At 41.9% G+C, this 16,163-nt stretch overlaps 1 protein-coding gene across 5 annotated transcripts in view; it reads right to left on the bottom strand.

Moving 5' to 3' along the window:
- Nucleotides 1-16,163, bottom strand: part of col4a6 (collagen, type IV, alpha 6) — a 71,792-nt gene that overhangs the window by 9,094 nt on the left and 46,535 nt on the right. For 2 of the 5 annotated variants that reach the window (XM_053858555.1, XM_053858558.1), the window contains exons 5-26: nt 8,698-8,832; nt 8,510-8,554; nt 7,967-8,086; nt 7,818-7,877; nt 7,550-7,585; nt 7,344-7,406; nt 7,210-7,245; nt 7,083-7,124; nt 6,785-6,874; nt 6,555-6,608; nt 6,416-6,478; nt 6,206-6,250; nt 5,987-6,040; nt 5,481-5,550; nt 5,283-5,393; nt 4,242-4,382; nt 3,946-3,999; nt 3,082-3,177; nt 2,674-2,831; nt 2,420-2,602; nt 2,062-2,245; nt 916-960 (exon numbers count right to left, since the gene is read on the bottom strand). In XM_053858555.1, the coding sequence (XP_053714530.1) occupies nt 916-960; nt 2,062-2,245; nt 2,420-2,602; nt 2,674-2,831; nt 3,082-3,177; nt 3,946-3,999; nt 4,242-4,382; nt 5,283-5,393; nt 5,481-5,550; nt 5,987-6,040; nt 6,206-6,250; nt 6,416-6,478; nt 6,555-6,608; nt 6,785-6,874; nt 7,083-7,124; nt 7,210-7,245; nt 7,344-7,406; nt 7,550-7,585; nt 7,818-7,877; nt 7,967-8,086; nt 8,510-8,554; nt 8,698-8,832 (1,885 nt within the window). The remainder of the gene's footprint in view (nt 1-915; nt 961-2,061; nt 2,246-2,419; nt 2,603-2,673; nt 2,832-3,081; nt 3,178-3,945; nt 4,000-4,241; nt 4,383-5,282; nt 5,394-5,480; nt 5,551-5,986; nt 6,041-6,205; nt 6,251-6,415; nt 6,479-6,554; nt 6,609-6,784; nt 6,875-7,082; nt 7,125-7,209; nt 7,246-7,343; nt 7,407-7,549; nt 7,586-7,817; nt 7,878-7,966; nt 8,087-8,509; nt 8,555-8,697; nt 8,833-16,163) is intronic. The other 3 variants (XM_053858559.1, XM_053858556.1, XM_053858557.1) reach the window with 2 other exon arrangements.

The following is a 16,163-nucleotide window of genomic DNA, read 5'->3' as shown; positions in this document are numbered from 1 at the left end:
TGTGTCGCTTTCATTCACGCCGCTGTCAATTCTCATTATGTTACTTTAGTCCAAATGGCGTTAGTAGAATCGATTATGAGATGATGAAAAAAACAGAAAAAGGGAGTTCAATTTCCAATTCTCATCTTCTTTTTTGATCACTTTGCCACACTTCCCTTCCCACCCCAACCCTCAACACTGGCTTGAAGCACTTAGCAGAGGCAGGGCGTGAAACATGCGCCAGGCTTCAGCAGCTTTGACTGGAAGAAGAGAAGAGAGCGGTCCATTCATCGTTTTGTCTGAAAGGCTCTTATTGTACGGACCGACTGCCAAGTGAACTGTGAATCATCGTGTGACTCCACCACGATGGACAGCCAGCAGACTTCCATCACCTGAGTCATGAATCGATGATTCACAGTCAGATTTATGTACTAGCCTTTGAATGGTCATCTGCTCGTATCTAAACATCATACTTGAGTGAGGCTTACCGATCATATGTGTGCACTGCAACTCTTGATGCTGAGCGAAAAATTCAATGACCGATTCAAAGATATATTTGAAGATTTATGCCTGCGCGGTCAACAACTTTTTTATTAGGGCTGTCAATGGCAGCAAACATCTTTTCTACAGATAACTGGATGAACAATACTACCAGGCTTACGGTGCCTCCACAATCTCTCCAGAAATGACCACAGATTATCACAGAAACCAACAAATGAATCTTATTTTTAACAGATCTGGCTGTATCTTACACAGCACTATGCAAGAGAGGCTGATGATAACAAGGTGGGATGGTACTTTCTCATTTGTTTTGGTTCCTGCTTGCTATAAAGAAAGGCTTTAACATTTCCACCAGAACTTTGTCTGCCTGAAACTAAAATAACAAATCCCGTCTCAGGCATGTTAAACTGTCTGGTGGAGGAGGAGGTTACCCACCCGTTCCCTCTCCGACGTCATTAATCCCTTCACAGCTGTTTTCACCTGCACAGATACACATGCACAAGAGAGGTGAGAGGATGAATGGACAGGCAGGTGGGTGAGAGAGAGAGAGAGAGAGGGAGGGAGAGAGAGAGTGAGAGATGGAGAGAGAGAGAGTGAGAAAGATCGGCAACATACAAAGCCAGTTGGGGTCATTTGCATGCGCCAGAGAAGCAGTTATGATTATTATTATTATTTTTCATTGAACAAACATCAGTATCATTCAATCACTTGAGGGCTCAGTCAGTTAAAGCAAAAGCATATTAAAATGCTCGCTGACATTGTGCATCTAAGCAGGTTATTTTCCTCAACAACAGGAGAGAGAGCCACGTTAATACGTCACATGACATCGGTTCCAATGACCATCTCTCTGCCTTTGTGAGTCACAATAGCCTTCATATTAAAAGCAACATGAATCAGATGTTTAGCTTTAGCATCACAGTAAGACAGAGCACATATTCCCACTTGCACTTGAGCTACTGTATGTTGTTTAGTCTCAAAGAGGATTTATCTGGCCGTTTTCACTAAAAAGCTGATGTTGACGTTGCAACCTTCAGACGTAATGTGCCTGACATCGCATCTGCATTATTCTGCAGCTCTTAAAAGCTGCTGCTTGTGGTTGAAGGCAGGACGGATGGCTGCAAACTACGATTCCATATTTACTTTTTATCAGGTGTTATTCTCTCTGAGGCTAAACAACCCAGTAGCCTGGTGCACAGGAAGCAATAATGCCGTATCCATGGACTACAGATTACAGAGCACATTAAGCACATTAATGGAGACCATTAATCGTGTAGTTAACAGTAGGCAGCAGCTGAGGCATGAAGGGCAGGAAGCTGCTTTGCTAAAGAGAAATCTAGAAGCCACATCTTCTAGTGAGGTCCAGGAAAGCTCGGCCGCTTCACGGATCTGTACATTCCCAGAGGTGGATTTTCATATCTACGTTTGTTAGGATGTGATCACTACAAAAGTAAGATAGGATGGTGATGATGATGACGATGAAGATACTGTAGGTTCAAACTGTGTGGAAAAAACATTCATTCTTTCTCACTCGTTCCACACACTCGTGGACACAACACTCTACTTGCTCTGTTCATCGATTACCTTTCTCCCCCTTAAGACCAGGTGCACCTGGCACACCGGGTCTACCAGGGTCGCCAGGCTCTCCACGAAAGCCAGGAGTACCACCGTACCCTGGTCCCGGATCACCGGGAAGGCCAGGACGACCTTTCTGCCCGGGAAATCCAGGGAAGCCCTTCTCCCCAAGTGTCCCAAAGCCTGCATCACCCTGGAAAAAAACATACATGTTAAGACCGTTGTTGTATTAGAAGAGAACTGATCCACAGGGATGGGCAGCAATGGCGACAACCTAATTCTGAAACCTTATTTTGCCCTATTTTAGTACAATAAGTTCTTTGCAGATCCCTGGTGGTCACTTGAGGGCTGATTCTGAGTGACTCACAGGGGGTCCAGGAGCTCCAGGAAAGCCAGGTGATCCATCCCTGCCAGGTTTTCCTGTTTCACCTGTGGGTCCTCTAGGTCCAGGGGCTCCAGGCTCTCCCTTCACACCCTGACTGAATGGAGAAAAAAACGATGCCCCCTTTTCACCCTTCCGACCAAAAAAGCCCCTCTCTCCAGGGCGACCCTGCAGGAGAAGATGAGAGCAGCTTAAGCACAGTGTCACTTTCAGGAACCAAACACAGTCACTTTACTTACAGCAGGACCCCGAGGCCCACCAAAGCCAAATTGACCAGGATCACCAGGTTCACCCTTTTTTCCAGGGATGCCGGGGTTTCCATTAAGTCCTGGGGACCCTGGAATTCCAGGTGTTCCTGAGGTGCCTCCACCAATACAGTTGCAATCACCCGGATCCCCTGGTAGATGTAGGGTGGGAATATGGACAACGGCCAAGTGATCATCTCTTTCAATATGAATACAATATTCTGAGACTGGCACAGTAAAGATGCCAGTTCAACTCCAGCACATGGAAAAGCATTTTAATCCGACTTCATGTTTTAGTACAATCCAGAGTCATTTAAAGCAAGTTTAAGGCTAGTAGTTAAACACAAGCGTTTCCACAAAGACAGGACCAAACTTCAGTTTCTTCACACTTGAATGCCTCACCTCTAAAGCCTTTGTATCCCGGGGTGCCAGGTGGTCCTCTGAGCCCAGGACTTCCAGGTGCTCCAGGGAGACTGGCGGGTGGACCTATGGGAGGAACTTGGAAAACAAACACACTTTCTATGAATTTCCCATGACAAGAGTCACTTTCAGTAACTGTCAACAAATGTAAAATGTATGGATTTCACAGTTTGACGAAAAGCTCAACTGCACACAAAGATTTGAGGACATAAAACCAAAGAGTGTAACCTTTAAACCAATTTCAAGACAGTATTAATGCCCCTCCCTATTGTTTTTATTTTTATTTTTTTTGCCATCACTCTCCAGAACAGTGCAGCTTCCCATCCAAGTGTAAAATCACATTTATTTATTACAGATAACGTAAAAAAAATGAGCTGCTTGTGCATGTAGCCCAAATGTTTGACAGTATACCCACTTTATATTGAGCATGAACACATCACTGATTTTAAACCACATGACTGAATAAAATGACAACAATGGATCCTGTTTATTAATCTTATGGTTTATCTTCAAATTTCGGAGGGTTTGTGAGGAGCTAACGAATTGATGAATACAATAAAAAAGGAGGTTTTGTAAAATCAGTGACTTGCGTTCATTGGCGGCACCTAGTGGGCAAAAGGAAGAAAAGCAGCTTGGAGTAGTGAGGCCCTCCCATCCAAGACTGAAGCTCACAGCTGCATTGTGGTCAGCTATACTTACCCAGGCACCTCTCCCTGCACAAACACAGCATTATGCCTGTTAGACACGGCCTGCTGAAAGTTGGGTTGGTTGTTTTTCATTTTGTTCGGGCAAGCTGAGTTTGGGCATCATAGCATTTATAGCTGCCAGGGGTACCAGTAATTTTACCTGTGGGTCCGATGGACCACTCAGGATAGATGACACAGGGTTCAACGGGCAATCCTTGGAGGACAGTAAACCACATTGTTAAGGCTCTGTCTGTACTGTACCTGAGCTTAAAGTCACCTAAATATCACTTTACTCTATAATCCTAAAGGCCATTTAGTGTAGCAAATTTTCAAAAAAGTTGTGAAGCTCTTGTCGGCCTCATACAATTCATTCTCGCTGCATTTCCCCCAGAGAAAACAAACGGTAAACGGTTCACCCAATACAGCAAGACTTGTTCTGGTCATGCATTCACATACGAGATGGGCCGGGAGGTCCAGGCGGACCGACTGGTCCTGGGAGTCCAGGTGGGCCAGGAAGTCCTTCCCTGCCGTATCCAGGGATACCTGGGCTTCCTTTTTCTCCCTTGGGGCCTGGTGTTCCTGGGAAACCAGGTCGTCCTGAAAACAATCAGACGATAAGTCAGTTGAGACCGAAACAATGATATGACACAAGAATTCAGGCATTATTGCATTGGCAAAATTGAGTTCAAACAGTACTGGAACACCTATAAAACATGGTGTAACAGATGTATGTATCTTTGTTTGATGACCAGACATGTGAAGGAAAACGCTACATATGAACAATTCTGCCATTAAAACATCACAGCACTGCGGAGGCCCAAACTCTCAAACAAACAGGGATCAAGCACTTCTATCAGCATCATATCGGAGTTATGGTACGAAAAAGCTCAGGGAAAGTTTGACCCAGGTGCAGGTGAATCTTGTCTGTGTCTAGTTCCTCTCTATAAACAATATTAAATGAGCACACGCAAAGATTTCACAAATGTTCAAGCAAGAGGGATAACTTCACACCAATATATAGTACACCAATCTAATATATAAGTAATTTCCACTTGATTCCTATTTTTAATTATCATACGCCTTCTTTGTTGGTCAACAAGCAACATTGAGGGACAATGCCAGCACCATCTTGTCGTGATATAACAACATTTGAGCCATTTCAGTGAGAAAAAAGAAGGAAGGGACACAAGACTCGTGAACTCATGAATGAAAACAGAACAGGATAGAACATTCTGTTCAAGTTTTGAGAATGAATCTAGTGTACATGCAATATGTACAATAAAGTCTCCAGCCTCATAGGACATGGGGATCCAAACTAGGTTATTACTGTGAATAATAATTGTCCACAAACAAGTTCATTTCTTTCAAAAACACCTTCCCTTACAAGACAAAGTTTGGTTGTGACGCCTTCTAACTAATCCCTATCTCAAATGACAAGGTTAAAGTGCATACTGACACTCAAAGATTAATATTATCATTATTATCGAGTAAATGCACCTGGACCACCACCACCAATCCCTGGAGGGCCAGGTATTCCAGGAAATCCAGGGGGGCCCTGGTCCCCACGCGGACCCGGGATGCCGTTGAAACCAGGATCACCAGGGGGTCCTGCATTAAAAATAAGAAATGGCAAGGCACGCCGTGGACCAACATTTCTTCACATATATTGTTTGGAATAGTTATTAAATATCTCACCTTGCACGACACTGCCTCCACCATCAGTGTAGGCAGGTGGTCCAGGAAGCCCAGGGTCACCTCGCTCACCCTAAATCATTGAAGCTGAGTTGTGATTCTCTGTCATCTTTGAGTGTACCGTTCAAAGAAGACGTGAAACGCTAACTTACGGGAATCACAACGGCTGGTCAATAATAAACTGCATAATAAACCTTCACGTCATGTCAACTCATGAGGCTAGTTCACATCCGACAAGCTATTTAAGTATCAGCTGTGGAGGAGCTTTGCTTATGGAAACTGGCCACATTTCACACGGAATCAGAGTGAAAACCTAGTACAAAAACGGGGTTTACCATCACCCACCCAGAAGAAATCGAACAACTCAACTATCATAACATCTGAAAATCATCTTGATAACCAACATAGAGGAAAAAAAACATACAAGTTTGTCATTTTGGTGCAAAGTGCTTTCGCAGCATGAGAAATGTCAGCTAACGTTGATCTTCATGCAAGAGTTCAGATGCTACCTTAGTTCCAGGGAAAGCGTTTCGCCCAGGAAAGCCTGGATCCCCAGGTTGTCCCTGTGTGTGAAGAGAAGCCCGAATTATACACAGAAACATCGGCAAAACAATTCTGCTCTCCAAGCACCTGGTTAACATCCATACTTAAGGCTTAACCACTGCTCAAGCGCAGGTGAATAATGTGATAAAATACATTTAAAATTTGATGTCAGGAAAGCTTCCCACCTTCAGTCCTGGAGACCCGGGTGGTCCGTTGAATCCTGAAGCTCCCTATGTTCATGGATACAATTTAAATGAGTCAACATGATACTTTGTTAATAGAATACAACAGATAATCCGACATTTTTTTCCTCTAAAAAACAAAAAAAATATATAGTTGACATGATTTAAGATTCCCAGAGATGCAAAGATTTCCTTCAATCTCTCTGCTCTTACTCTTGGCCCTAGGTATCCCGGAAGCCCCTTCTCTCCGCGTTCACCAGGGTAGCCGAAAGGGCCCTGAAACAAAAAAGAAACTATTGTATTTTCATCTAACGCAATATATCTGACCCTGGTAACACAACAAAACACATACAGGTCGTCCAGGAAGTCCTGGAGGTCCACGGATACCCTTCCTTCCAGGTTCACCCTGCGAGAAGGGAACAAAGTAAAGCTGTGTCCGACGACAAATGAATGTTGAGCTGCAGGTGCACTCTTCAGTCGCTGATAGTCAATTGAAAAAAACAGATCCAGTTCACAACTTTGCAAAATTAGACTTTCATGCTCCTGTGTGACTGGTGGCCACTTCCTGTTTTGCTCCCCTACCTTAACTCCTTTGTTGATGGTGAGAGTCTGTTCACTTGTCAGTGATCCGTCACCAGGAGTTCCACTTGGACCGGGAAGACCGACGTCTCCCTGAGGTTGGTGATGACAGGTGAGAAATAAAATAAGATGATCTTAACCCTTATCACATTCTCTTCCTTGTTTTTTTTAAAGGTGAATCTCTATTCTTTTCCTTTTTGTGTTCCCCACTAAGCTTCTTAAGTGTGATATTATCACCATGTGGGTTTTCATGGTGAATAAACAGTCTTCAAATCAATGAGGGGATTTGCTGTTCCCTTACCTTGTCTCCTTTCTCTCCCTCATATCCGCCACTGCTGCTTCCCTAAAAACAGCAGCAGATGTTTAAGCATTTTAAACATCTTTCATATCAGATCAGATTCTGCTCCCTCAAATTTGATTCTACATGCCTTCGGTCCCGGTGGGCCAGGAGGACCAGGTGGACCCTGAAGATATTCAAAAGGTTTGTGTCAGAAAACCATCAAATAAGTTCAAATGCATCAGTATCTTCAGCAGAAACACACAATCATGATTATTTACTTACAGGATATCCTTCAGGGCCCGGAGGGCCACTAAACCCAGGTGGACCAGTAGGGCCTCTTATTCCCTACAGAGACAGAAACAATCACACCCAAGCAAATGTCCACTTCTCCACATAACCTACTGAAATTACTTGACAATAAAATGGCATCACGCGCTATTTCGCTGAATAGAAATGTCACTTTTTCAGGAAAAAAAAAGATGACTTACAGGTGGACCGTCTGGGCCAGGTGGTCCTGGAATACTCTGAAAATGAACAAATTCAGTGAAGAAAAAATAATATAACAACGTGTAAAACATCAAGAAAGTGTAAATGTGAATGAGAATAGGTGTTTATTGATGTTCCTCTTGTACTCAGTAACTCTGTATATTGCCTTCTGTATGATCTGTCTGCTCGCTACTTCATTTCCTCACTTCTGCCAGACCCTCCATCCACTACATTGCCCATGTAAAATGTGAAATATTGATGTGAAGTTACCGATCCACCAGCAGAGATGTATCGAGGCTCTCCTTTCTGACCTTTCGGCCCAACCGGTCCCTGATGGCAGAAACAGTTATTTTAATATTCCACATTTGCTATTTCGATGACCAGGTTGTGTTAGTGCTGGAATGCGGGAGAATCCTTACTGGGAATCCATATGGTCCGGGCTGTCCTGTTCCATAGCCAGGGTCACCAGGCTCTCCCCTGGTTCCGTTGCAACCATCCAGACCCGGCAATCCTCTGGCACCATCCAGGCCAGGATGACCCTACAGTCATAGGAGGCAAAACGTTTGCATCGCACACCAACAATAATACTGAACTTGGATTGCTGTTTGTCGAGTTCATTGACAGGTTGCTATGAGTGTTCTAGAAGACAATAAAATACCCATATTATCAGTTAATGTAACTTAAACACAACTTTAAACATCAGATATATATTAAAATTGGCCTAGACTAAATGTATATGAGGTATTTTTAGGATTCGTATTCTTTATTAGTGCCCTTAAAATGCTAGACTCTTATGAGGAAGAAGAAGAAAATGTAACGTCTGTTAACTTATATTTCTTTCACAGTTTTTCATTGATACATAATTAAACCTCTGTATCGCTCAGCTTTATAACTGAAAATAAATAGCCCATCAACAAAAGTCTGTAACTCTATTAGCCACATAGTGAGGGAGTCATACTTACAGGAACTCCGTCAGTTCCTTGAAAGCCAGGAACTCCCATTGGCCCCTGCAGAATCAGACAGTAGAAGACACATTTAGAAATGAAGTTCCCACCCTGACTTTACATTGTCAACAGGGATGCTTTTTTTTCACAATGGACATCACATTCATGTATTTTGTCAGACTTGTTGTCAGACTGTCGGCACTCACCTTGTCTCCTTTCACGCCAGCCGGTCCTTTCAAGCCAACATGGCCCTTCTCTCCTTTGGGCCCAGAAGGCCCGTAACCTCCACGTGGCCCCTCCGGGCCAGGACTTCCAGCTTCACCAAGGGCACCTGGGCGACCCTGGAAAAACATTGAATAATGTTTTAGGTTCTGTCGTGAAAAATAAATAAATGAAACAAAATAAAATAAAAAATACAAAAATAATAAAATACATTTTGAGCAAAATAATGATGCATATGTGAACCTATTTAATAACTATTTCTTTTTTCTTATTTAACTTAAAAAAAACACACATTTTAGAATGTAACTTTTAGGGACACCTAGTGGTGAGCTTTTAGATTACACTTTCTCGTTCTCTCACCACAGTCCTTCATTTACTTGGAACAAAGTGAGTGTATCGAGGATTATATGTGCTCAACAGTATAATAGTTTATACATTGAGAATCATTTAAATGCAACTCAACTTTATTAAGGATGTAAAGATTCAAGTGTTTTATTACTGACTGACATTCATATCACTGTTTCTCATGGAGGCGGGAAAAAGGTTTACACTCTGGGGAAATGATAAAAAGTTCTGTTGGATAGAAATGGTTCCCCGAATAGATTCTCCCAGTTATCGCCTCATTGTAGACAGAAAAGGGAGGGGGGTGGAGACAGGAGGGTTCAGAGCACAGACAGATGTGCGTTTTGATGTGCGTTCTTCACCCTGCTCCTTTTCAACCTCTGTGTCATGTAAGAAGATATACTGACAAAATTGTGTCAAACAAGAAGCTTAGTGGTATAATAGTTACAAACAACCATATCACACGTCTTGCAAGGTTTGAAATGTCTGTAATTTATCTATATTGTGTCAGAGAATTGAAATAAATATTAATTCCGGTTAGCTGGAAGTCAGATGATTTCATCTAGATATCATAATAATAATGTAATAAATTCAATTGTTGATCATCCATGAATGTTTAGATGTTGCCATATATGTATGACACCAACAAAAATCTTGCAACTGTCCAGAGTTCAAATAAAGCTTGAACTCCAGAGCAGTTAAAATGACAGCAGCATTACATACATAAATTATTGCTGCTGCAAAAAACAGATTTCAGGTTAAAACTAGTGTTTGCTAGCACGGTCAGAAAAATCTTTAAACAAGAGGGAAAAAAAGATATAGAATTCACTGCATACCTGGAAAAGCTGCAGCAAATTAACTGTTCAAAAAATAAAATAAATCTACAGTCTCGCATGATAAAACTACTTGGTTGTGCAGTATTAAAGTGAACATGCGCTAGGTAACAAACCAAGACTAGCTCAGCAGACTATCATTTAGTCAACAGTCATCGAAAACCACTTTCAGTGACAATCATGGATTAGCTTTGACCACAGTCTGTCTGGTTGAGTTCTGGCCCGAGCCTCGAGGCGAGTGAGTGTGATGACAGGGCTGCGCCGTGTGGAAGGCCGGACCTGTCTGAGTGCGCAAACACCTGGTTTTACACGCCGGTGTCTGCAGAGGAGCCACTTTCTCTCACGCCTCATCCTCACCATCAATGAACTCTTCTCCAGTCTGAGCACAGGTCCGTGTTAGCAACACACTCAGCTAAGTTCAGAAGTCACTCTTTAAAGGAAAGTCACGTTTCTCTTTTCAAGCTGCAAGCGACCCCTTTTTCAAACACTGACTTGGAATTTTGTACGCTTCTTCCTACTTAAGAAGTACAGAAACAAATATACTGGTAGATGGAGAGTTGACATGTTTAATACATTTACTATTGTTGTGAATAAATTTTAAAAAATAGTATAATGGTCTTCATCATCATTTACAATCATAATGTTAACGAATTAATATTGACATTAAATATATCATGCTGTACTGTATTTATTTAGCAGTAGTTGAAATTTCTGTTATTGTTTTGTATATTTAGACCAAAACAGAAAATGAAATTTCCTTTGCATTTTTTTCATTTCTAACATTTCATTACCATCACATTTTTACATTTCAAATAATTTCAAAACAAAACATTGACCAGGCTTTGAATGAGTGCTTTCAAGTGGCAGAGCAAGAGCTCTACTCCAGGTCTCGAATGGATTACAGAACTCAGCTTTTATCTGGGGGGAATTTCTCAAAGAAACTTCAAAACATCTGTAAAGATGTTCATCCCATTGTTTCGGTGCGAAAAAAAAAACATCCTTATAATGACAACCTCAACAAGATGAGAAATGAGGCAACGTTTATGAAGACTTTGATCGGCACATATGATCTTGTCAGAGGAAGTAGATTTCCAAACATGGGCGGAATTCGGAAAGAAGAGATGTGAGTAATGTGATAATACCAGTAAACAAACACTTGTGCTACAGCACTTCTATATGCAAAACACGATCAGTGAGTTAAGGATCTTCTCTAGTCTGCCCTTCGTTGACTATGAAATACTATTTCTTCTTACACTTTTGAATGGTACAGTAGCTATCCGGAGCCATTCACACCAGAATGCTGGGTCTCCATCTCCAGACTCCAGCCGCAGCCTTCCAACAGACTGGTCAGTTTATAGGGTCAAATCCCTGGCAGCACAAAGGGCACAATAGATCCTATTCTGGGCCACTAAGCTCCCTGGGCTTACGGCTCCCACCAGACCCACCTCACTTCCTGGTGGAGGGACTGCTTGGCCAGACATATTCTAAATGTGTGAGAAAAAAAAAACACGGTGTTTGAGTTGTCCTCAACGTCACACATGCACACACACCCTCGGGCCCAGAGGGGTTTAGCAGGGCGCATTGTTCCGGAGACTGGGTGCACTGAGGGGAAGATTTAACTGTCACACCACATGCTCACTGTGGGACAATGATGGGACACATTTTTGTGGGGGTGTATTTGGTCTTTAGGAGTAAGTCAGAGTAACTTCAACAGGACTTGAAATGACACAGCTGACTGAAAAGTCAGCAACACCCACACATTGTAGATAACAGCAGGGTTAGCCCACTCAGGACGGGAACGCTTCCTCTCTTGCAATCTGAACACGAGCCCAAACAACTGCTGTTATCGGACGCGAGCAGCAGGACTGTTCAGATGGAAGATGGCCAGAGGAGACAGCCATACGGATCGTCTCATCGCAGAACCGATGAAGAGATTTCATTTAAATTCTCTGACAATCCATAGATGGTTAAATTCCGGCGGTGTTAGGAACTACCAGCTGGATCCACAAATATTTTTGCAAAATGTTTCCATTTGTTGCTGCTAAAGTAAGTTCCGGAATGCTACCGCCACCTGCTGACCAAATCAACTCATTCAAGTTTGACAGTTGATGAAAAAGAAAACTGTGGCTGGCAATGGACAAAGCAGTCGAGTTTACAACAGAGCACTATGGCAAGCTCGCACTGCAGTTTACCATACAGTATAGTATCATCAGGTTCCTTCAGATGGATGAAGTCATATATTCTTTGTTAATTTCTAAGAGGGTTAGGTGATAGTGCCTGAAAACAATTTCCGAATTATGCCACCCAAATAGACCATTAAACAGCCACCGTGTTATATTTTTAAAATTGCAACTGTTCAAGAAGAAACAAAATGCAACAAGACCAAACGAAGCATAAACATAAGTATGGAAATATGGCAGACGATTTTAGCTAAATGTGAGAACCCAGCCAGGAGGATTTCTTCTTTCCCAGCCCTGCTCATCTGCTAGCACTGATAGCAGCCGTTAAACCAACATCCTGTGTTTTTGTCCAGGTGCTTTCCCTCCTGTAAAAAGCTCATTAGCCATCGGTGCTGCATTATCTCACGGTTATGGAACCCAGCCTCTTGGAATTCTATTTTTTTTTTTTAGACTGACAGATTGCTCTCATTAGTGATTCATTTCACCCACAATTATTGGAGTGAAATTTTTAAAAGACAAAGCGTCTGCATGTGTCATAACACTCTTTTGGCCTGTACAATATTTAGAACAGTTATTCTTAAATTAGTATTCTATATTTTTAATAATAATTTTAGCAGCATAAACATATCTTTAGTCAGTGCTGTAACAGCTCGGTGTTTCCTTCATGCACTGCAAGCTTCTTGGGAAGTGAATTCCTCGCAATTTTTTTTATCTCATCTGATGCTTTCCTTGTAAAACCATACTTAGAGAAAGACACCGAGTATCTTATCTCCTTCAGAAGAAGCGCAGAGAGCAGGCGGCGGCAGGCTCCAGACGTTTGCCTGCGAAAACGCCCCTCCTTCCATTCTGACATTACCATATCTGTTCACCACACAAAATTGTATGTGAGGTCCGGAGCAGCAGAACGTCAGGCTCATGATGTGAATGAGATGAAGTCTGTCAACTGCACTTCTGTGTCCTTCCATATGAGAAGGCTGTAGTGTCTGGAGGGAAGTGGATCGCGACTTGCATCCTCCATTTCACTGCAGCAAGCTTTAATTATCGATCAGGACAGGAGTGAAGGGCGAGCGCAGGCTTGTTGATGAAAGATGGAGAACATGACACAGAATGAATACCAGCCCATCGCTGCTCTGCTGTATCATCTCTGAATGCACAGCTAGAACCAACAGGGGGCACTAGATCTCAATAGGGATGCATTGTGTTCTGCTCCTCTATCTTCCTATGAAAAGTGGAAAGCGTTTATGTTGAGGATTTCTAAAACCCTGGTCAAGTTTATTATTATTATATGGATCTATATATATATATTGTTTGTATATTATTATATTATACTATTAATATATATTATTATATTATATTGTGATCCTGGTGACCCAGCCATCCTTCTTTGTTGTTGCTTGACCTTTACCAGACCTTACAGAGTGTTTTGAGAAGATGAGCTGTCTGTGTGTGTGTTTGAAGGCTTGTATACGTCTGTCAACTGTGACAGTTATAGACAGTTTTACACTGACATAGCTGTGAAAGTCCATCAGTGGCTGTACGTGTGCGTGCATGCTATCACCACGCATGGAGCACACGTGCACACCAAACTGACCACTCATGCCAGACCAGCACACACGCAGGAACACACATGCTGAGTCAGCGAAACTCAGACAGGCTTAATAATTACAAACAAAACATATTGTCGAACGGGTCTGTAGCTAGAACAGTGAGACGGAGATCAAAGTTGCCCGATCTGCTTGAGTCTGGGTCACCCTGCTACACAGAGCCATTATCTGCTGAGTTGGTGTGAACGAAAAACTCGAGAGAAAAGCAATTCAATGCAAAATCTGAAATAAGCAGCTAATAAGTAGCATAATAAAAGTATCATAATAAAAAAGTAACAATAAACAAAGCTAAAAATATAGCGCATATAGAGTTATAGTCACATATAGTCACATTTTCCACGTATACTGCTTTTCGAACAATGTTGCTCTGGATGTTTTTCTTGTACATGGGTGGCAGTGACTAGTTTCACTGCAGTACAAACACAAATTTTAGAAAATTGTCATAAAACGACATTCAAAAACTGAACAGTGCTGTAAAGTGGTAACGGTTTTGTGGTACTGGCGGCCATTGAGTACTCAAGCCCGGTGATTTCAGAGATAACTGCATTTCATTTAGCTTACCAACTCAAGGTATTTATATTGGGGATGTATCCACAAAGTTTTATCAGCTCATCAAAATGAACTTTGGTTCATTTTGGACTCGTACATTTCAGTAGCGTGATCACATTATCACGGAGAAAAATGTATGTGCCATCTGTTAATATGTGGTTGTGAGAAATGGGGAGCGGAGACATCTGCAGGAGTATGGAGACACGTATGTTTGCGTTTCTTGCACAAATGAATATACAATTATAAGCACCTTCCTTATAACGTGGAGAAAAATATACCTTGAAATTCATTTTAAAAAACACACATTGTTTTAAAAAAAGGGTAATATTAACTGTAAGTACTTTTTACTACAGAGGAAGTCTGCCCACTCTACACGCTCACTTTTTCATTATATAAAAGCACAACGTCATTTTCCACTTAAATCTTTGAGTGGATGTGGACCATATAGGAGCCGAGCCTGCAGGCACTTCACCTATCCAGAAAATCCTCAGCCTGTTTCAGATTGTTGTTAAATTAAATTAAAGGACCGCACTTCCTGACCCTGATGTCACCCTGTAAAGCTCTACTGTGACCTAACGGTTGTTTAGACACTCACACGCACAAAGCTGAACGCTGACCTCTGACCTCCTATGCTCCATCCAATAAGGAAGGAAGTTATTGGATCTAATGAATTCAGTCTGAGAGTGAAACCAGGAAAGTATAGCTGTGCATACACTCTTGGTAAATTCCCTTGGACTATACAATGTGTAACCACTTTGTGAAGCAACACTTGGGTAGGTGGGCAGGCAAAACATGACCACGAGAGCTACACATATGTTTTTTCAATTTTATTTATTCTTTTTTTCTTTTATTAGCACTAAAATGAACATTACACTTTATACAATAGCATTGTAAAGTTGACAGATTTGTGTAATGTATGTGACTGCAAATTGTAGAGATTGACAGCTGACAGTGATGACAATCTCAAAAGTATGAAATGAAATCATAAATTAATAAAAATATACTTTAGATAGCAGAAAAATCTACAACACAGGGCAGAGGACAGTATGTTTTAAAAAAACATATCATTACACCTAATAATTGTATTTTCAGCTGAAAACCTTCAAATAAAATTGTTGTTTTCAGGCACTCTCTCTTTTCAAATTATAGCACTGCAAACAACCAACAATAACCTCACAATGCCTCACATTGTGTTTTATGTTTGAACTGAAAAATTCACACTAAGGACGTAACATAGCAAGTGTTGCTATTCTTCCATTTTTTTTCTCCTCTGGCACATTCATTTTTAATGATGCGACTGAAGCCACTTTCTAATTCAGTTAGCTCCTTATGATAGGGTGCTCTCAATAGCCAGTCCTCCCTTAAGTACAAAAGTAAAACTGAAAAGAGACAAATAAGCACCTGAAAACTCCAAGTGTTCCCAACAATGACAGTTCAGGAAGATCACGCGTCCAAGACCGTGTCATTTAGCACACGCCGGCGCACAGGGAGGTGGTGTCGTCGGAGTGGTGTCATTCACCTTCCGCTACTCGCAATGTGACAGCTAGCGACGTGTTATTTACCTAAAGTGGCGCGCAGCGTGGCTCAGTAAGTGTAGGCTTGGGTGTCAGACAGTAATTGTTGTTTGGAAGCTGGCAGGTAGTCTGGTTTATTCTGTGAGCCCGTCGACAGGTGCCTGTGCCGCGTGTCTCTGTAGGATAATGCAAAGATCCCAGAAGACTGACTTTTGAGAGGAGATCCTTTTATTTTCAGGCTCAAAAAGGTTGGAACCAACTGCACCACCTACATCACCTTGGCACTCAATAGAACATCTGACTTCTTATAGGTCAAAGCTGTTTCAGCTTTGAGGGAGTTTCGCATCTTCCACCTGTATATGTAATTTCCGACCATGTGTTTGTCAAATATTCAGTGTCTGAATTACATAACGTCTCGATGCCAGTCT

Source organism: Synchiropus splendidus, chromosome 3 (genome assembly GCF_027744825.2).
Source record: "Synchiropus splendidus isolate RoL2022-P1 chromosome 3, RoL_Sspl_1.0, whole genome shotgun sequence".
In the NCBI taxonomy this organism is placed as follows: domain Eukaryota; kingdom Metazoa; phylum Chordata; class Actinopteri; order Syngnathiformes; family Callionymidae; genus Synchiropus; species Synchiropus splendidus.
The sequence above is the reverse complement of the archived record's forward strand: the minus strand, read 5'-3'. Positions and strand labels throughout refer to the sequence as shown.